The sequence below is a fragment of the Cornus florida genome, unplaced genomic scaffold (assembly GCF_030987335.1).
Source record: "Cornus florida cultivar Cherokee Brave unplaced genomic scaffold, ASM3098733v1 CherokeeBrave_3.0.0_Hap2_Chr11, whole genome shotgun sequence".
Lineage (NCBI taxonomy): Eukaryota > Viridiplantae > Streptophyta > Magnoliopsida > Cornales > Cornaceae > Cornus > Cornus florida.
The window spans coordinates 97067521-97085073 of NW_026775581.1; the positions used below are offsets into that span (position 1 = coordinate 97067521).

The 17553-nt window shown below is 33.6% G+C and overlaps 2 protein-coding genes across 2 annotated transcripts; both read right to left on the reverse strand.

Annotated features, from left to right (window-relative positions):
• Window positions 1–960: 960 nt before the first annotated feature.
• LOC132286896 (uncharacterized) lies at window positions 961–5733 on the reverse strand. Its single transcript, XM_059789321.1, has 3 exons — window positions 5599–5733; window positions 3316–3814; window positions 961–2277 (listed from the first exon to the last, which is right to left on the reverse strand). The coding sequence occupies exons 1-3, from the start codon at window positions 5676–5678 to the stop codon at window positions 2158–2160; spliced, it is 699 nt and encodes a 232-aa protein (XP_059645304.1). The 5' UTR covers window positions 5679–5733; the 3' UTR covers window positions 961–2157.
• A 749-nt stretch (window positions 5734–6482) lies between these two features.
• On the reverse strand, window positions 6483–12318 carry LOC132285861 (boron transporter 4-like). The gene is made up of 14 exons (XM_059788094.1): window positions 12232–12318; window positions 11170–11275; window positions 10997–11079; window positions 10477–10669; window positions 10238–10376; window positions 9978–10143; window positions 9725–9891; window positions 8899–9072; window positions 8710–8805; window positions 8500–8616; window positions 7851–8173; window positions 7157–7436; window positions 6937–7077; window positions 6483–6751 (listed from the first exon to the last, which is right to left on the reverse strand). Exons 2-14 carry the CDS (start codon window positions 11271–11273, stop codon window positions 6719–6721), a joined length of 2016 nt encoding a protein of 671 aa, XP_059644077.1. The 5' UTR covers window positions 11274–11275; window positions 12232–12318; the 3' UTR covers window positions 6483–6718.
• Between the last annotated feature and the right edge of the window lie 5235 nt (window positions 12319–17553).

Sequence of the window (17553 nt, forward strand, 5' to 3'; positions counted from 1 at the left end):
TTCCAACATTAATTCAAAGTTTATAAACTATTAAAAAAAAGAAAAGTCTAAACTAAGTTACAAAATCCTTCTCAACAGGAGTGAAGAAGCCAAAACAAATGATATCATCGCATTAATTCGCAAATTTTTTTTTTTTTCATGCAAATCACTTACACTTATTTTGTCTCAAAAGGACTCGGAGATATCACTAGACTCATTACCGAATTTTAAGTGAGGCTTGATGGAACAATTGCTTCTTTGAATGAATTCCAACATCAACTCAAAGTTTATAAACTATTAAAAAAATATAAAAGTCTACACTAAGTCAAACAATCCTTCTTAACAGGTGTCGCTCTCGCTCTCAAACTCCACGCGCATTCTCGCTTAAATTCTCCTTGCTTCTGACTTAATTCTGCCGTTCTCATGCTCCCACTCTCGAATTCGCTCCCGCCTCGTTTTAGACGAGCAAGGTATTAAATACTAAATATATTCATACTTTTTACATGATGCAACACTACCTTTAAAAAAATAATGATGTTTTAATGTAAAAGTGTTCATAAATTTCGAAAAAGTTTAATAAAATTTAAACTTTCACAAAAAAGTGCATTATGAAGTATTGTTTGGTTTCCACGAAATTTTAACATGGTATAACAGTCCAAGTTCATTCCAAGAGATTGTGACCTGAACCTAAATTTGCCCAAAAATGCCTTAAAATACAAAAATGTGCTCTTAATGTTAATGCAATCACAATGCCAAATCATAACACCACCAAAATTCCAATTTATGATATAATTAAGGTTTCAAAAAGCCATAAAAGCGAGTACTCCAGAAAAGAAACTCTAAAAATCCAATTGCATCAATCAATTCTTACAACATTCCTGCCATAATCCCACACATGCAATGGATTACAATATTCAAACACATCATGATGAAAATGCAATAACTAGACTAATTGAAAGCCACTAAAATGAAGCACAATAGTCAAATAAAACATGCGAACGTAATAGTCACTTGAACAAACATTGTTTTGGAGGCAGATTAAACATAAAAACGTCCTTAAACACATAGCTAAACTGACTTAACATATTTACCATCATCTCATGAACAAAAGTACCAACCCTCTCATACAATCTCATCTATTTTCCCATTTAATTTCTTTTCGATTTTCTCTTAGCTGCATTAACTTTTTTCTTTCCCTTTGTACCACGAGTATTTTGAGAGTGCTCTTCTGTGACTGGACTAGAAGTACCTTGAGAGATCTTTTTGTTGCCCTTAGCTTCCTGGATCATTTTAAATACAACAAGACATTAATCAAGAATGCAAATCCGCTGTGGAAAAACTCTACAAATATATAGTTAATTAAGTTCATGTAATATAAAAATATATATATATTTGCAATTAACAACAGTACAGTGGGAGACAAACCTGAAAACCTAGGCTGCCACAAAAAAATTACAAGTTCAACTCAGGCATCATTATAATCCATCATAATGAGAGAAGATAAATTATGAACTTAATATTTTCAGCACAAAAACAAACCAAATGGGTAAGGCGGAAAAGATGAACAATCTATTACTGAAATAACCAATAACATCAAAAATTAGGTGGCAAAGAGTCCCAAACAAAATCCTCACGAGAATAATACAGACATGTATTGAATCTATACTTCATACTTCCCATGAGATATTTACTTCCTTCAAAATATCACAAACATTACAATATATATATAATATTTATGAAAACACCACCAATATAGACCTATAGTGAAACCATACTTTGTAGGGATTGATAGCCTAAATTGCAGCAAGTACAAGAACAGTCAGCAAAAAAAGCTGATTGAAAAATATTTTAAATGTTGAATGGGAGCTACGAAAAGAATTGCTACTGGCAGATCTTTGCCAAGAAATGAAGTAGATCTTTAGCCAGGCAATCATGTCCCACAAGTCTACTGGCATTTTAAGAGGTTAATTAAGTGTGTTATCAACCCCATAGGTTATTGGCTTCAAATAGTATCCCTGTTTGGAATAGGATATTGGCTTCAACCTGTATTTTGTTTGGACAAGCTATTAGAACTATTACCAAACTATACAATATTGTTCCTTAGTTATACCAGCCGCATTTAACACCATGTAAGGGGCAAAATCTACTGAGATTGGATTAATGGTGTTGGTGAAAATTTCACCATAAGCAGTAGTTGAATTGGCATAACGAAAAAGCTATCCAAGGAGTAGGCCACTGAACAGGGATAACTCTCCCCAGCAAGCATAAAATGCACCAACCCGAGTGAAGATCCCACGTCTACAAAAAAAAGTTAAAAAGAGAACCAGTGGTGTTAGTCATTACTCAAGAATCAATGACAGAAAGTGTGCAATGAACAAGAGGCTGAATATTGTCAACCCAACAAATCTATGCTTCAATGTTTACTTGGAAATTAGGAAACCTACACTTATCAAGCAGACCAAGGGGAAGACTGTAACTAAAATTCATGGGTTCGAACTTTTCAGTCATGCATAGCAAATTTAAATTTTGAGCAATTCATTCACTAATTAGATTGTAATCACAGTTGTTCTAAGTCGAACAAGTTTAATAATAGTGTCTTATAATAAATTCAAATCACCAACATCATACAGAATTGGAGAACGCAAGGATTTGATGCACTAATTAAAAGAGATTGCAACTATCAACATATCATATGTAAAAACACACAAAAAAAGGGCATCACTCGGTTTCCTTGAGATTAAGAACACTAAAGAGATTGCAACTATCAACTAGCCATGCAAGCTTCATTTCACACTCACAAACACAAAAAGTCATACCAGCTTCATTTCTCACACACCCAAACAAAAAAGCCACAGAAGGAACTATTTTTGTATAAGATCATACCAGATAGATTGAATTCAGTCGACTGATACAGTAGCATACGTCACAACAACTAAGGATTTGCGGAATTATGTGACCGAGCATGGTTGACTAATTTATTCTCACATCTTCCGATTTCCTTTTACTTAAGAGTGCTGGTAAAATGATATATAGGAATCCTGGGGTGGTATGCCTTAATATGTCAGTTTTAGGAATCAACTGTTTTGGTTGCCTTCCTCATATGTTTTTGCATTTTAGGTTCATATACCTTTTCAGAATTGATACTAAACCTGCTGATTCTTTAGGGATTGCTTATAATATACAATTGATCATATAATTTTCCCCACAGTCTACATGTTTAACATAAAACCTCAAACAAACTAGATAGCTAACACAAAGTAAGTAGTTCATATAGTCTAACCATAAAATTAACAGAACAAATAAATAGTGATCATGATGCAAGTCAACTGAGCTTACATTTAGTTCCCGAGCATCGCCATCAGTCACTCCAGTCTGTATCTTGTGCTCATGATGTTCATCCAGTCCCAAATCACGCATAAACTTTTTAGCCTGATCATATGACCCCGGCAATGTCTCACCTTCAGGACATACATCCTTACAAAACTCAAGTAAATCGTCGATACATTTGTCAGTCCATCGATATGTATCTTTTATATGAAACAACTTCGAAAGAAAAGTTGACGTGGCCATTGGAGCACCAGGATACATTTCAGGTTCTGCAACCCTTGGCAATCTCTCAAAGCTTCCCTCTCCTACCTCACCTTGTGGCAAATTAGAATTTTGACTCCACAACTCTTCACACTGTTCCGTTTGCATAATTGTTCCCATTGGTACATCTTTCAACGTTTCATTTACTCCATCAACATTTCCATCTTTATTGTATTTATTATCGCCAACATTACTTTCAACATTAACATTACCACTCTCTTGATATCCCTTATCCATGTAAATCTCCCTGTAAAAAGTAAAACAAACAAATCTAAATAAAAGTGATCTGATAATTGATATATGCATCATGTATGCTTAAAAACTCATTTAACTTCTTCTCTAACAGGTGGATGGTCCTTTTACATGCATGGATAAATGTTTGTCAACATATATCCATATCTAATGGTATCTCAACCCCTGGCTTTATCACATTCCTTCTTGGTTTACTTTATTTGGTATGTATGTAAACATAGGCCAAACTAATGACGAAACTACTAAATTGCATTGGAAACCACAAAGAACATGTTGCAGTCACACAAGGAAGAAACTAAGTATATAACAATCCTTAATCCAAGTGGAATATAGCGGCAGCTTACAGTATGCAATAGCAAAAGATTAGTATATGCTATAAAGAACCAACAATGTAAATAATTCCATATTAATGCTTTAAATCCCAGACTAATGATGTCAAGAACAATACTAAAGAAGAAACTAGCATATCAGGCAACAACCTGGCTATATAATAAGATGGTTCAACCATACAATCAGCTGCACACTACATCAAAATAATATTAATAAATTAAAACTAAAAGAAAAGTGATAAAGGAAACTCATATAACATTATGACAGTTTTAAACAAAAGACAAGCTTAGATGAGTGAAAAGAAACAAGAGCTGCTGAGTAGATGAGTTCGGATCCATCAAGATTGGAACACAAATAGTAAAGAAAGAAACTTTAGTCACGTAAAAGAAAAACCATTTCTATGCTGCACAATAACAATCAAATTAAGTTATAATCTTACCAAAAACATTTATGTCAAGATATTTAGTTATAGAACAACAAGGGTAATTTGAGAAAAAATATTTACTTTGCAACTATGAGAAACAAACACAAATAGAATCTCTAGTCATGTACTAATTCCCTCCAAAAAAAAAAACCTACACACACACACATACACATGTATTACTAATTTACTAGTGGTGTGCTATTATTTTTGCTTTAACTGGGATGAAGCCAAGCAAACACTACAGACCTGGTAAACAACAGTTTTAGATTGATCAGAAAAGAAACATAGCAAAGTCGTAGTCTAGTATTCTACCCATATTCTTGTATGACCAAGTACAAATCAAAAGCCTAATCAACTATATAAACATATCTCAATTTAACGAGGAAGCATAAATTACAGAAAACTTAACATCTAATTTGATATGCAGAAATGTACTTGCAAGATGATAGAATGGAAAAACTGGAAACATATAGATGAGAGAAAATAAATGATTATGATTACATACAAAAATTGTATATGCCTCTGAACCATTATGAAGTGTATATGCATGTCCAGTTTGGTCGCCAATACACGCTGATACACAATAAAACTATATATATATATATATATATATATATATATATATATATATATATACATGTGATTAATCGGATATCTATAAACAAACAAGAAAATAATGAAATAGATGACATTTACGAAAAAGAGAGAAGGATGTGACCAAAAATGATACAATATATACTAAACCAGCGTATATAAATAACACACACATATATATACACACACAGATTCAATAAAATACACGATTAAATCTGTAATGATCGAACAGAGTACTAATCATAATAGAATATAACAAAACACGTATTGGAAGGTAAAAAACAATAAGACAAAGAAACTCGCTTTACCCACTTGGCCAAAATGCATAAATTAGTGGAGCAATAAAAAATAAAAATAAAAAATCTAGAAATACATATACATAAAATTTTGAAGGAAAATAGAGAGACCCGTGAAAGAAGAGTACCTATTACCTGTCGGGAAAATGTTGACAAGAACATTTAGTCCGCCTTTTCCACACAAGCACACATACATATCCATGCATTTGCTTCATAAGATATCATACTTGTTTTCCAATATATATATATATATAATTATAGAAGAATTACCTGAAGAGACGGATTGAACAGTTGGGATTAGAGCAGACTGGGGAATCGCTACTAGGGTTCCCACGGCTCCTTCGTGAAGTGATTAGAGTGTACAGAAAGAGAAAAGCTGTGTGTACTAGAGTGCGTGGATATATACAACGTCCAAACGATGTCGTCCTGAACCCACGATCAGCAACGATAACAATTCGCAAAAATTGAAACGACAACGTTACCTTGCTTGATGGCAGCAAAGTTATGGCGGCTTTTTTTCCCGCCAAGGAAGCGAGGGTGTAATGGCGGCAAAGTTTTGGCGGGATTTATTTTCCCACAGAAAACGAGGCTCAAAGACCCGCCGACGAAAACGCAGTTGTAAAAACTCGGTGAGAAGAGAACCAAAACCTATGGCTCTGAACTTCAAAACCAATAATCTTCACAGCTCGTGATTAATCTAAATACAATTGTTATGACTTATGATCCTGAAAACTTACGGATAGCAATGCAAAAACGTATGCTCATGAACGTACAAAAAGCTTTTTATTATTATTTTTCTCGACATAAGATTTGATAGAGCGGCTATTTAAACTTGAAATCCTCATATGACAGTTTTAGTTTAGAAGATTAACTGTTTAAAATTTGGACGCTAAACATAATCAATCCCACATCGTTAAAATATAGTACAATAAACTTCATGCAGGTATGTCTTACTGTCTCAAACTCTCAATTGATTCAGAGCAGAAAAATATGATGGTAAATGCTTTAAACCCATTCCATCAATATTGAAGTATGGCCTTATATTATATTCATCAATAACATTATGAAAATAGTGTGGCTGTGCATCTTCTTCTCTATCTCCAAAATTACACTTTTGACAGCAATCACAGTTCTCCTCCCTACTATTGCATTTCTGATGAACTAAATACAACATGACAGTCCTTCTAAAGCCCTAATTATCATTGTCGTCGTCGTCGTCGTCAATTTTTCCCAATTCCATACTAATCCTATTCCCTCATTCCGTTTGGATAACATCCTCTGGATAAACCTGCAAAACCATAACATGTACCACCCTTAATTTTCCATCATTCAATGCACAGATACTTATTCACCATTATGTAAGTACAGAATTTCATATATAATTTAGTTAAAGATAGAATCAGATATGTAAAACATTATGTGAATGGGCAATTTTGGCGCGTCATTAGCTAGGAAAGTGACTCAGATACCTACCTGACCATGTCTGTCTTCGCTGAAGCTTACAGTTCTGAGCTTCAACTCCCCTCTTCTAGTTGTGAGTTCATCTAATATCTCAGCATCACACATTTCTACTTCATCTTCCTCCTTTTCGAGGTAAGGTGTAATTTCCTTTTCCTGATCGAAAAATTGTAAGTCGATCATACCAATATAAGGACAATAAAGATTGACAATGGAGAAACTAATAATCATATACCCTGAAAGAGAAACTGAGAGAACGCTGCGGGGTCCCAGCAATTTCTTCGTACTCAGCTGCATCGAGTTCCCGCAAGTGGCGTGATTGAAAAAACTTGGGAAGGATATGTTGCCTGATGCTTATGAGGAGGAAGAATAGCAAGGGAAATAGTATGCCAGCTATAGGTATCCATGTCACTCCGAAGCATACCAGAAAATATACGAACTGGAAGAGTGTAAATGTGACTATGTGTCTAAATGGTACTGATTCCACGAAGGAAGCATGAACCCCTTCCAGAACCCTGCCAACACGGTTTAATTTGCATAGCCAAGTGAGAAACTGAATTATTATGGACGAGTAAGAGACTAAGAGTTAAGCACACAGTGGTATAGCAATGTTCAGCAGTTAGCCTCGCAGAAAAGTGTGAATATTTTGAGTCCATTTTGTTGGTCATACCAACACATGAACCAACTTTATTTTATAGATATCAAGAGAAGGTTACGAAATTTCATTTCCTTGATTTCTTGACTCAATATTTTCTGTTATGAACTCCATTCCTATTTATAAATTTCTGCTGCCAAAATCAGGAAACCATTGGGGAATTAGTTCATAACTACATAGTTTGAAATTCCATTTAACAAATTATTTAAGTTGATTAAACCGTGCCCTTATATGCTATTGAATCATTACACTGATCTAACAAAAGTGAACTTACTTGTATCGCCGGTCAGGTGTAATGAACAAAAGTAAAATCCTTTCCCAGAACTGATTTCCAGGGAGGCTCTCAATGGCCATATAGGCAAAATATCCCCAAAGAACTGATGTAGGTATCAGCTTTATCATGGGCATAGCACATATTGATGCTGCCACAAGGAGTGACTGTAACAGGTTGCTTACTCTCTGTTCGTTAACTCGGACAGGCAAGTAGGCTTCAATGTGCTTATCGGGATCAAAAGTACTCTTTGAATTTTCTCCTTCAATTTTATTTTTCATAACTGCCTCTTTCAACTTTTCCAGCTCCTTAACTACCAATGATGTCTGCAACAGATCCATATCATGACATTATAGAAGGAAAATCACAAAACTGGAGTACTCATATGGATAATTTGCAATGTACACATGACAAAACCAAGACATGTGCCCTCATTGAAAAAACTGGGTAAATAACTTCTTCAAAAAATTTAAGAGATCTATCACAATGACTTGAAGTGTAAGCAAAAACTAGTATATCAAATCACAAATTTGTCTTTGCAGGGCATGTATTAAAGGATATGCATTTACTTCAGAAGAATACTACTAGAGTTGAGGTTTCAATGCCAAACATTTCTTCTGAAGGTAACCTTTTCTCTATCAGAGACACTTACATTTGGATAGCTGTCCATTTCTATGAACACGGCTTGCATGTTGCCATAGATTTCAGAGTTGCTAGCTTGCTGTTTTATGCTTTCCTTGGCACTCTGAACCATCTTCTTTCGAATCAACTGCATATCATGAATCACATTATTCAAACTACTAAACCATCTCAATTACCGACTAATTAAAAAGAAATTCCTCTAAAATTATGTAACACCTACCTGCTGCTTGAGAACAGCGAGGCTCTTAGTATGCATAGGGGACTGTGGCAGGACCCCATTTGAAGGAGGTAGTCCAATCAATCCACAAAGCAGTGTCTGTGACCACATATATCAAAATAGAGCACTAATTAGTACGTTAAGAGAATATGCAATGAAAAGGCAGAAAGACTAGAAGTCAGTCATATATACCATAAATCCAAGCAACAATATGTCATAGTGGTAAGCAGAATGGTTCTTGAGGTTGAACTCCTTTTGTTGTGCCATCTGTGAAGCAACACTGTGGTCGAAAAAGTAAAGCCCAGCAATCATGACAGCAGGAACGAGAGCAGCAAATATGTATGCCGGAGGAACCTTCCCCATATCCTGCAGTTTTATATGAGGTAATTTAGTATATACAACATATTGAACTACCCATACTTCAAACAGAGGAATTTTGTCATTCAATCGCACTTAAAGGGAGAGATAAGGCGACATCAATCGACACTGAGACAAATTTGAAGCCACTTCTAGACAAGATTACAGCTCTGTGCCACAGGAGGATATCAGATGACTGATTATGTTGTTCCCTCCAAAACCTGCATTGCTTCAGGACTACTTTCCTAACTAAAAAAGTGTGGCCTAAGACCACTTGGTTTCAAACAATTCTATGGCTTTATCGGTAGCTTTTTTCATGATTTGTTCAGTTTTATCAGTAACTTTTTTCATAATTTGTTCAATTTCCCATTGTTGTAAGAAACTGCTTTTATTGAAATATTAGAATTGAGGTTGTGTCCAACAGTGTAATTTAAAGTGAAAGAAACATAATGAAGGATAAGTTTTTTTTTCCCCCTTTCAGATTTGAATGCTTATAAAAAGTATTGATTTGTAGAAATGAACTGAAAAATGCATAACCATGTGTAAACTCTAGCAGGGACTGAAACATTATCTGGAAATAAGAAATGGGGTCCAAATCTCCAATAGAAAAATGGAGCTGCTTCTATGAAACAATAGATTTAAAAATTGACAACATAATTACCTTGATTACAGTCCAATGGTACAATGATGCTGATTCCCATGGGAGAGGGCTGAAGAGCCTTCTGGGAACTCCAGATGGAACTTTGCTCGGTACACTGAAAGACAGTGCTGTCCACACTAAGACCATTAAAGGAACCCCATAGTCAGCAATGAAACTTCGGAGCCACCCTGTGTACATTAATAGAATTCTAAGGTCACCACGTGAGCACATTGAACAATGGAGTTTAGGTCATTAAAAAATTGGCTTCATAAACCTGTGCCATATCTCCAAGACCTTGCCCTTCTGCTCCTTAAGGCAGTATAGAGGAGGCCAAAAGCAAAGATGATCGCCAGTAATCCGTTTGTGTAAAGCCACTGAAATTGATACTTTTCTATTGCCGGATCCTCACCTTTGGGGGTATTAAACTCACTTACAACTCCCTATGATTCAAAAGTCCACCTAATGTTTAGAATCACATACGATAATCGTCTGTCACAATCTATAATTTGATCTGTTTTCTGATCTTCAAAATACCTTGATAGCCTCTTGGATGAAGAGAACAACAATTAAAATGCCAAAAAGTTCTCCGGCAATTCTTGTAAATCTATTGATAACAGTACAAGCATTGCATATAGCAAGAAAAAACAGCAAGAGTGCTGTCCAGACACAAACCCTGAAGTAAAAAAAGAAAAGAAAATAAACATCAAATATGTATATTCAATTATATGCAAAAAACCATGGTTGAGAAATATGAGAAGGTTGATTAATAGTACCATCCAGCCCAGGCCAAGAACAATGTCTTTCCCAAATCTTCCCTTCCTTTTGCGAAATTGTACAAATAGGTGTACATGATAACAGTGGGTTCTGCAACTCCTAATATTAAAAGAGGTTGTCCCCCGAGAAATGAGTGTATGATACCACATAAAGCAGTAGAAGCTAAAGTTTCTACTGTGCTCAAGCTCCCATCTGCATACAGAAAACATGACTCTTAAGCGCATCAATTAAAATACCAACTGAAAAATAGAAGTGACGGCATTGACACTAAATTATCTTTTCATTTGTGCTCCATTTCATTGCCAATAAAGGAATACAAGAAAAAACATTTGTTAGTTATTTTCAAAAACAAATATACTAGTTAGAGATTTCTACTTTATTTCTAAGTTTAAAGGGAACCAAACAGAGCATTATCCTTATTGAGTCAAGACTTGCACATAATTTGATTGATTAAACATTCTTAAAATTCTGTTAACCGGAAAATATTATTGAAGAAAGAGTAGAGGAATAGTGACAAACCTGTATCTCTACTCAATTGCTCACCAAAGGCAATGACAGGAAGGGCAGATGCGAAGAAGATATAGGTGGTTGGAGCCAATATCCTGGCATCGACAGAGAAACAATTAGCAAACACCCATTAATAATTTATGCAATTCCAACTCTGTTTGTGTTAAACCAAACGAAGGACATACCCGAAACCTGAACGAATGCCACCAATCCAGTCTTGATAATAACACGGTGCTCTTCCTTGGATATCTTTTACAATACCTCTGAATGGAGCTTTAATGTTCTCCATTACTGAAAAGATAAACTCTAAACAATCGGATACTGTGTCAAATATCATACAGTGGGGAAATGCAGACAGACTTTTGAAAAATTCAAGAATGCAATGTCATGAAATCATCCACACCAACCCGAAAACAACAAAGGAAAGAAGAACAAAAGATTCTAATATGGATTCATTTTCTTGAAATTCAAGTTCACAACCATCAAGCATCTCACTATTTTGGCATCCTTGAGATTAGAAGTTCGAATCTCCTTAAGGCCACCTAGGAAATTTTCTAGGCAATTGTCTGGTGCATGTGGGACGGGAATTGCATGGGTCGGGTGGTGAATTATGGGTGCTCTGAGAGGCCCACCACCATGGTTGAGACAAAAATAAAAAAATAAAATCTTATTATTTTATTTATTATTATATATTTGTTGTGAATAAACAATTTGAAGTTCAGAATTTAGTTATTCGCATAAATGAACTGACAATTGGACTCAACAAATTTTTACATCCCCATCTACAACTTGGTTACCCTACAAAAATCCTTCATAGTCAAAGACATAGGAATTGAACAAAGCATAAGGAAACACCTAAAAGAAGTTCCTGATGTTTAGGCTGGCACAAAATTATCCTAATGTGCAGAAAAAAGACTGTATTTAATATTAATATGTGTGCATGTCTGTGTTTGTGTATGTATCTTCAGGAATAGAACTGCAGATTTAAAGCTTCCGAACATACAAATGTTAAATAAATTAATGGGTTTGCATTCAACATTATAAAAATTCTAGTTTTGTATAACTACTACATAAATAAATAAAAATAATAATAATTGGTCATATATAAATATATATATATATGTGTAATTATGTGTGTATATATGTTGTAGCCGTCCACGAAGTAGCTTAACAAGGAATGGAACTGATCGAAGGATTGAAGAGGAAGTAGAAAAATACTTGTCTAATAATAAAAATGGAAACCAAACCTTTTGAAGAAGATTTCAGGAACTTCGCCGGCGGGGAAGTCACCGTTTTCCGGGAGAACGCAGATTCGCATACAGGATGTTTTTTGGTTTGACTCGTTGCAATGTGGAGGCAAAGATCTCTGAGTCTTTTTAAAACACCCGCGCGAGTCTGTGGGCCCATCTTTGGCCATATATTCCTCTTTTCAGTGTCAAAATCAGGACTGACATAATGAGTCGTATCGTTACATAATTCATTTATTAAATGAGTTACACAAGTTGTATTGTATTTGTTTAACAAACGAATTGAGTTTGAATTGTAATTGTCTCGATAATTCAGTGAATTAGTGCCTCCGGTAGACTCTGAAATATCAGACTTCGACTCTCTGCATTTATTAATTTAACTTCTAACACTTCTTGACTTGTAAAAAAATATATAGTAATAAATAAATAAAAAATATTAATTTTGAATTGAACTGTTTAGCAAATACTCATAAATTGACACAAAATGACCATGACGATAATACAAATTGTCACTCCTAACAGAAGCCAAAAGTTGGATCATTCTGTGTGCATAAGAAAAGAAAAGATAAAAATCACCCCATATAAAGTAAAGTTCGCGTACACCTTATGTGAAGTGATGTCCACCTTTCACCTTTACATAATATCGAATTGTACTTATAACCAACTTCTTTCTTTCGTGGATATTGCAACAAATAATGCAAATAACTAATATATTTATTGAGTTTATACATATATATATATAATCTTTAAAAACTCTCCAATGAGTTTATAAATGAAAATTTATTTTTATTTACTATAAATAGTAGAACATTCAAATTGATCACAAGGGGGAACACCAGAGGAGACAAGTTTGTCTCAAGAAAAAGAAAAAAAGTCCCTCTTCACAGGGTGAATTTAGGACAGTAGTGTCATATTCCTAGATTTATATTATTTTAATATAAGAATGGTATGATGCATGTTAAATTGAAAACGTAATAGACTATATATATATATATTAACATATTTTCTCATCTATGTATACTTATCTTATCATTGAAATAATAAAAAAAAAAACACACACACACACACGTGTAACATCAATGTATAAATTTATGCATATATATATATATATATATTATTCTTAAAAATCATGCAACTTTTATTACATCCATTAAGGTTACAATATTGCATCAACATTTACTTTAATGGTGTTTGCATTCCTTTGTTGTGCTGGCGAGTGCCGACATCCATAGCCATTAGTGAATACATCTCCATGACATTGATTCGTGTTTGCCCAACAGATTCCCATTTCTAGGCTGCTAAGAGAAAGGGTCAAAGTTGGCATGCAACCTTGCCCTTTGAAAGACCTACTTAACAACGTACAACTGTATACAGCATATATATATATATATATATATATATATATATAACTGAACTTGTAGTTTGTTGGGCCACGTTTCTTACAACTCTTGCATAAGAAAAGTTTGTGGGAAAGCTTCACACATCACTCGTGAAAATTCAAACACCAAATCAACCCAAATATCTCTTGAGGTTGTTTCCAACTTTCCATGCAATTCATTTCCTTTTGATTTATTTTTTTATTTTTTTCTGTCCTTTGTGTTTAATTCAAAAATGAGAAAAGAAATAGGAATATGGTTTTAACTTTTGTAGGATAGGAATTGAGTTTGTTGTTGATTGTTGAGGACCTCTTATATAATTGAAATATATATTAGATGTTATTATCTGAAATTGAGTTAAACCCTTGTTAAATCATCTAATTAAAAACACTTCTAAAAAAGATGCACGTTTTTTCAATATATATATATGTGTGTGTGTGTGTCATTTTGAGATGAAAAAGACATTTTATTTTTTTGAAATTATTAAGAATGTTACCATCTACATATATAATATTAACTATAAGTTAAGAATTCAGAGTGAATTTTTAGGGTTCTGTTGGACATGTGAGAAGGTAGCCAAGTTAAGGACTAGTCAAATAGAGAAAAAGATGAAAAGAAAAATGTTTATATTTTATTTCTATTATGTATTCCCAAAGAATGCTGTCTTGCACCAATTAAAATTTGATGCATGAAATAGGTAGGACCCTTTGGAAAGAAATAGTCCACAATATTTATTATTATTATTTTTTTAAGTGTATGATATCATTTATTTGGACGCCCTTGTTGTGGTTAGATCAAGCGACAAATTTGGACACTTTGATTTGGACACCAGTAGATTGAGAAGGATTAAAGACTAAATCTAATTCTGATATCAGTTCTTTGTGACCAACAAGAATCTCCAAGTTCTAACACTTGTCTTATATCTAGGTGTGCACCACAAGCACCTAATACCAAGCTTGGATTAAACTCTTGTTAGTCAATTTGGATTACTTTTTTAAAATTTGTGACGGAGTCTTTAAAAAATGTTGTCCGAACCCTTAAAGATGAGGTTGGTTATGATAGATATGTCCAAATTGATCAACAACTATATTCAAGTGACTTGGATTTTTCATGAGCCTTCTCATGATTATACAAATATCAAATAATTAAATGTCGTATGTAACTATTTATCATTAAATGATCAATAGGTTGGTGGCTTAGTAGTATCAGGCTCTTACTTCTTAAATAGAGGTTAGAATTCGAGTCTCAGTGAAGGCACGTGTGTGTGTGAGTACAAATTAAAAAAAAAAAAAAAAAAAAATTGTATCATTAAAAGAAAATTTTGGACGAAAAAGACTGGAGGTAGATCCACCTTCACATGATTCAAGTGGACACGTGACCTTTTCTTGTCAAAAATGGAATCCAAGTGGTACCTAAGTTAGCTGTAAATTGTTGTGGTAAAAAAGTAGTTATCTGGTCGATTGAGAACAAACTCAAAATAGAGGTTGGGCTAACCTAAATTTGTTTTGTCTTCTCTTCATGTGGTGCCAAATAGTTAGAAAACAAAAATTGAAAGAAAACGATGTGAAATCAATCCATGTCATGGATTGTCGGTGACGGAAAATTGTTCAAGTAATTCGTCTTCGTTTGAACCAAGAGAAAATGATGCGGAGAAATCACATAATTTGATATCGAATACATTATCATAGTGACGATCTAATAAACAGTAAAATATCATTAAAATTTATGTTTGTATTTAAGAACACCAAATTGATACTTTAAATTTGAAGTTAGAGAAAATATAAATTTTATTTAAAATTTTAACTCAATTTTATTCAATTTCAAATTCATACTATAGAGTGCTTCAAAACATAGCATGACTGAATTTGTTTGATAATTCGAAAAATAAAATAAAAAACCCATCTCTTGCATGTGATAGAAAATAAAGGAGTAATTGTCATTAAAAAAGAAGGCAAATTAAGCAAGTAATAAAAATTTCATTGTTTGATATTTTAAAAAACTTAAAAGATGAAAATAAGATGCAAATAAAAAGAAGAAGAAAGAGTAATTTTTTGTTATAAAAAAATTGGTAAATTATACTGTTCTCTGTTGAGATTTGGACAAATGCCACGCCGATAGAATATTTAAGGTTTATTGTTTTAATCTCCCTTCATATTTGGTGCATATACTCAACAAACCCCTACCCCGTTTTCTCTACGTCAGAACAGTTAAATTTTTTAAAAAATTGCCCTAGTACACCATAAATGTCTAAAGCTTAATTAACAAAGAACAAATAACGCAGAAATCTCTAAAATTACATGAAAATTCAGACTTTCAATGGTACCAACAACAATCTAAATGATTCAATGGACATCTAAAACAAGATAATTTATAATCTAAATGATTCAATGGACATCTAAAACAAGATAATTTATCACACAGATCCATAAATGAAGATACCCTATAAATAAAAGGATTGATGGCGAGGACTGTAGGTTTTAGTTGATGTCGGCGTGGCCAATTTGTGGTCGACGTTAATAGGACCCTCGTTGAAGATCTGAAGGGTGTCACGTCATCTGAAGACAGAGGGTTTTTATGTACCTTGAACTAAAGAGAATTTTGGAATGTAGCCTTTATAAATTCAATGGATAAATTAGCTCTCGATCATATTAAATTGGGTTAATATTATGAATAACAATATTTGAGCTATCAAATTAATTTATCATCGAGAATTGAATAGTATAACATATATAGAAAGATCTTTTATCCATACCAATCCAAAATTGGATTCCTCATCCAATCAAGAATTTTTTTATTCATTTTATCATTCTTTCTATAACCTACCCTTCGTCTTCCTTGTACTATCATATGACGAATTATTATCTATCCGCCTTCAACTTCCATTAATCACAAACTTAAACAAACACTAGAAGTGAAATAGAAAATAAATTAGTTAAGTTCTAAACTCCATTTTAATGATATAAACTCCATTATATATATATGTCTGTGTATAGCCCAATAACTTGAAAGAGCCAACCAATTAAGCAATTTTCGTCTCACAGCAAGTTCTTATGAACAGACCCAAAATGTCCTATATAATATATATGAATTTTTAAAATTATTTTTACATATATATAGAAATTTGTATATTATGCCCCTCCAAAAATATTAAGGTTCCAAAATTCTCTTAATTTTTTCCTTTTTTTCCTCATTTAATCTTTAAATTTCTTTTTTTTTTTTAAATCAAATTTTCCTTATTCAATCATACTCTAATTCATTTCTTTCAAAATTGTGTCATTTTTCTTCTCCAATTACTTCTTATTTGTTTTTATTCCTTCTTCTACTTCTTAAACTTCTTCATTTTCTATTTTTTTTTTGGGTACTATGCCACCCTGAATTTAAATCCTGGTTCCGCCCCTGGTAGTGGTCGGTGGAGTTGGCGGTGACACGAGAGGTTGAGGTTGATGGTGATGGTGATGGTGATAAATATGAGAGAGAGGAGAGAGAATACTTGATTTTTTCAGTTTATCACTATTTTTTAATCTAAAAATTTAGGGTAAAGTACACCGACACCCCCCGAGATTTTTTATAAGGCCAACCATATACAAATTGAGTCATTTTTGGACAAAGACACCCCCTCAAGTTTGATATTGTTAACAAACATACCCCAATGGTCTCTGACATGTAATGAATTGACATTGTTGACCTTTGACTTTTATATTTACCCTTTGAATGTGGAAATTACCTTTCTGACCTCATCTAGGATTAGTATGCACATACCCATTTATTTCCTTATCTCCTTTCTCTGTTCTCTCTCTTTCTCCTCTTACCGCCCCAACACTAGTCGCCTTGTTTCCCACGACATCGCCGACACTAATTCCACCAAACCACCACCTCTTCATCCTTCCATTTTTCTCTTTTATATACATACATATATATATATATATACAGATACATCCAGATACAT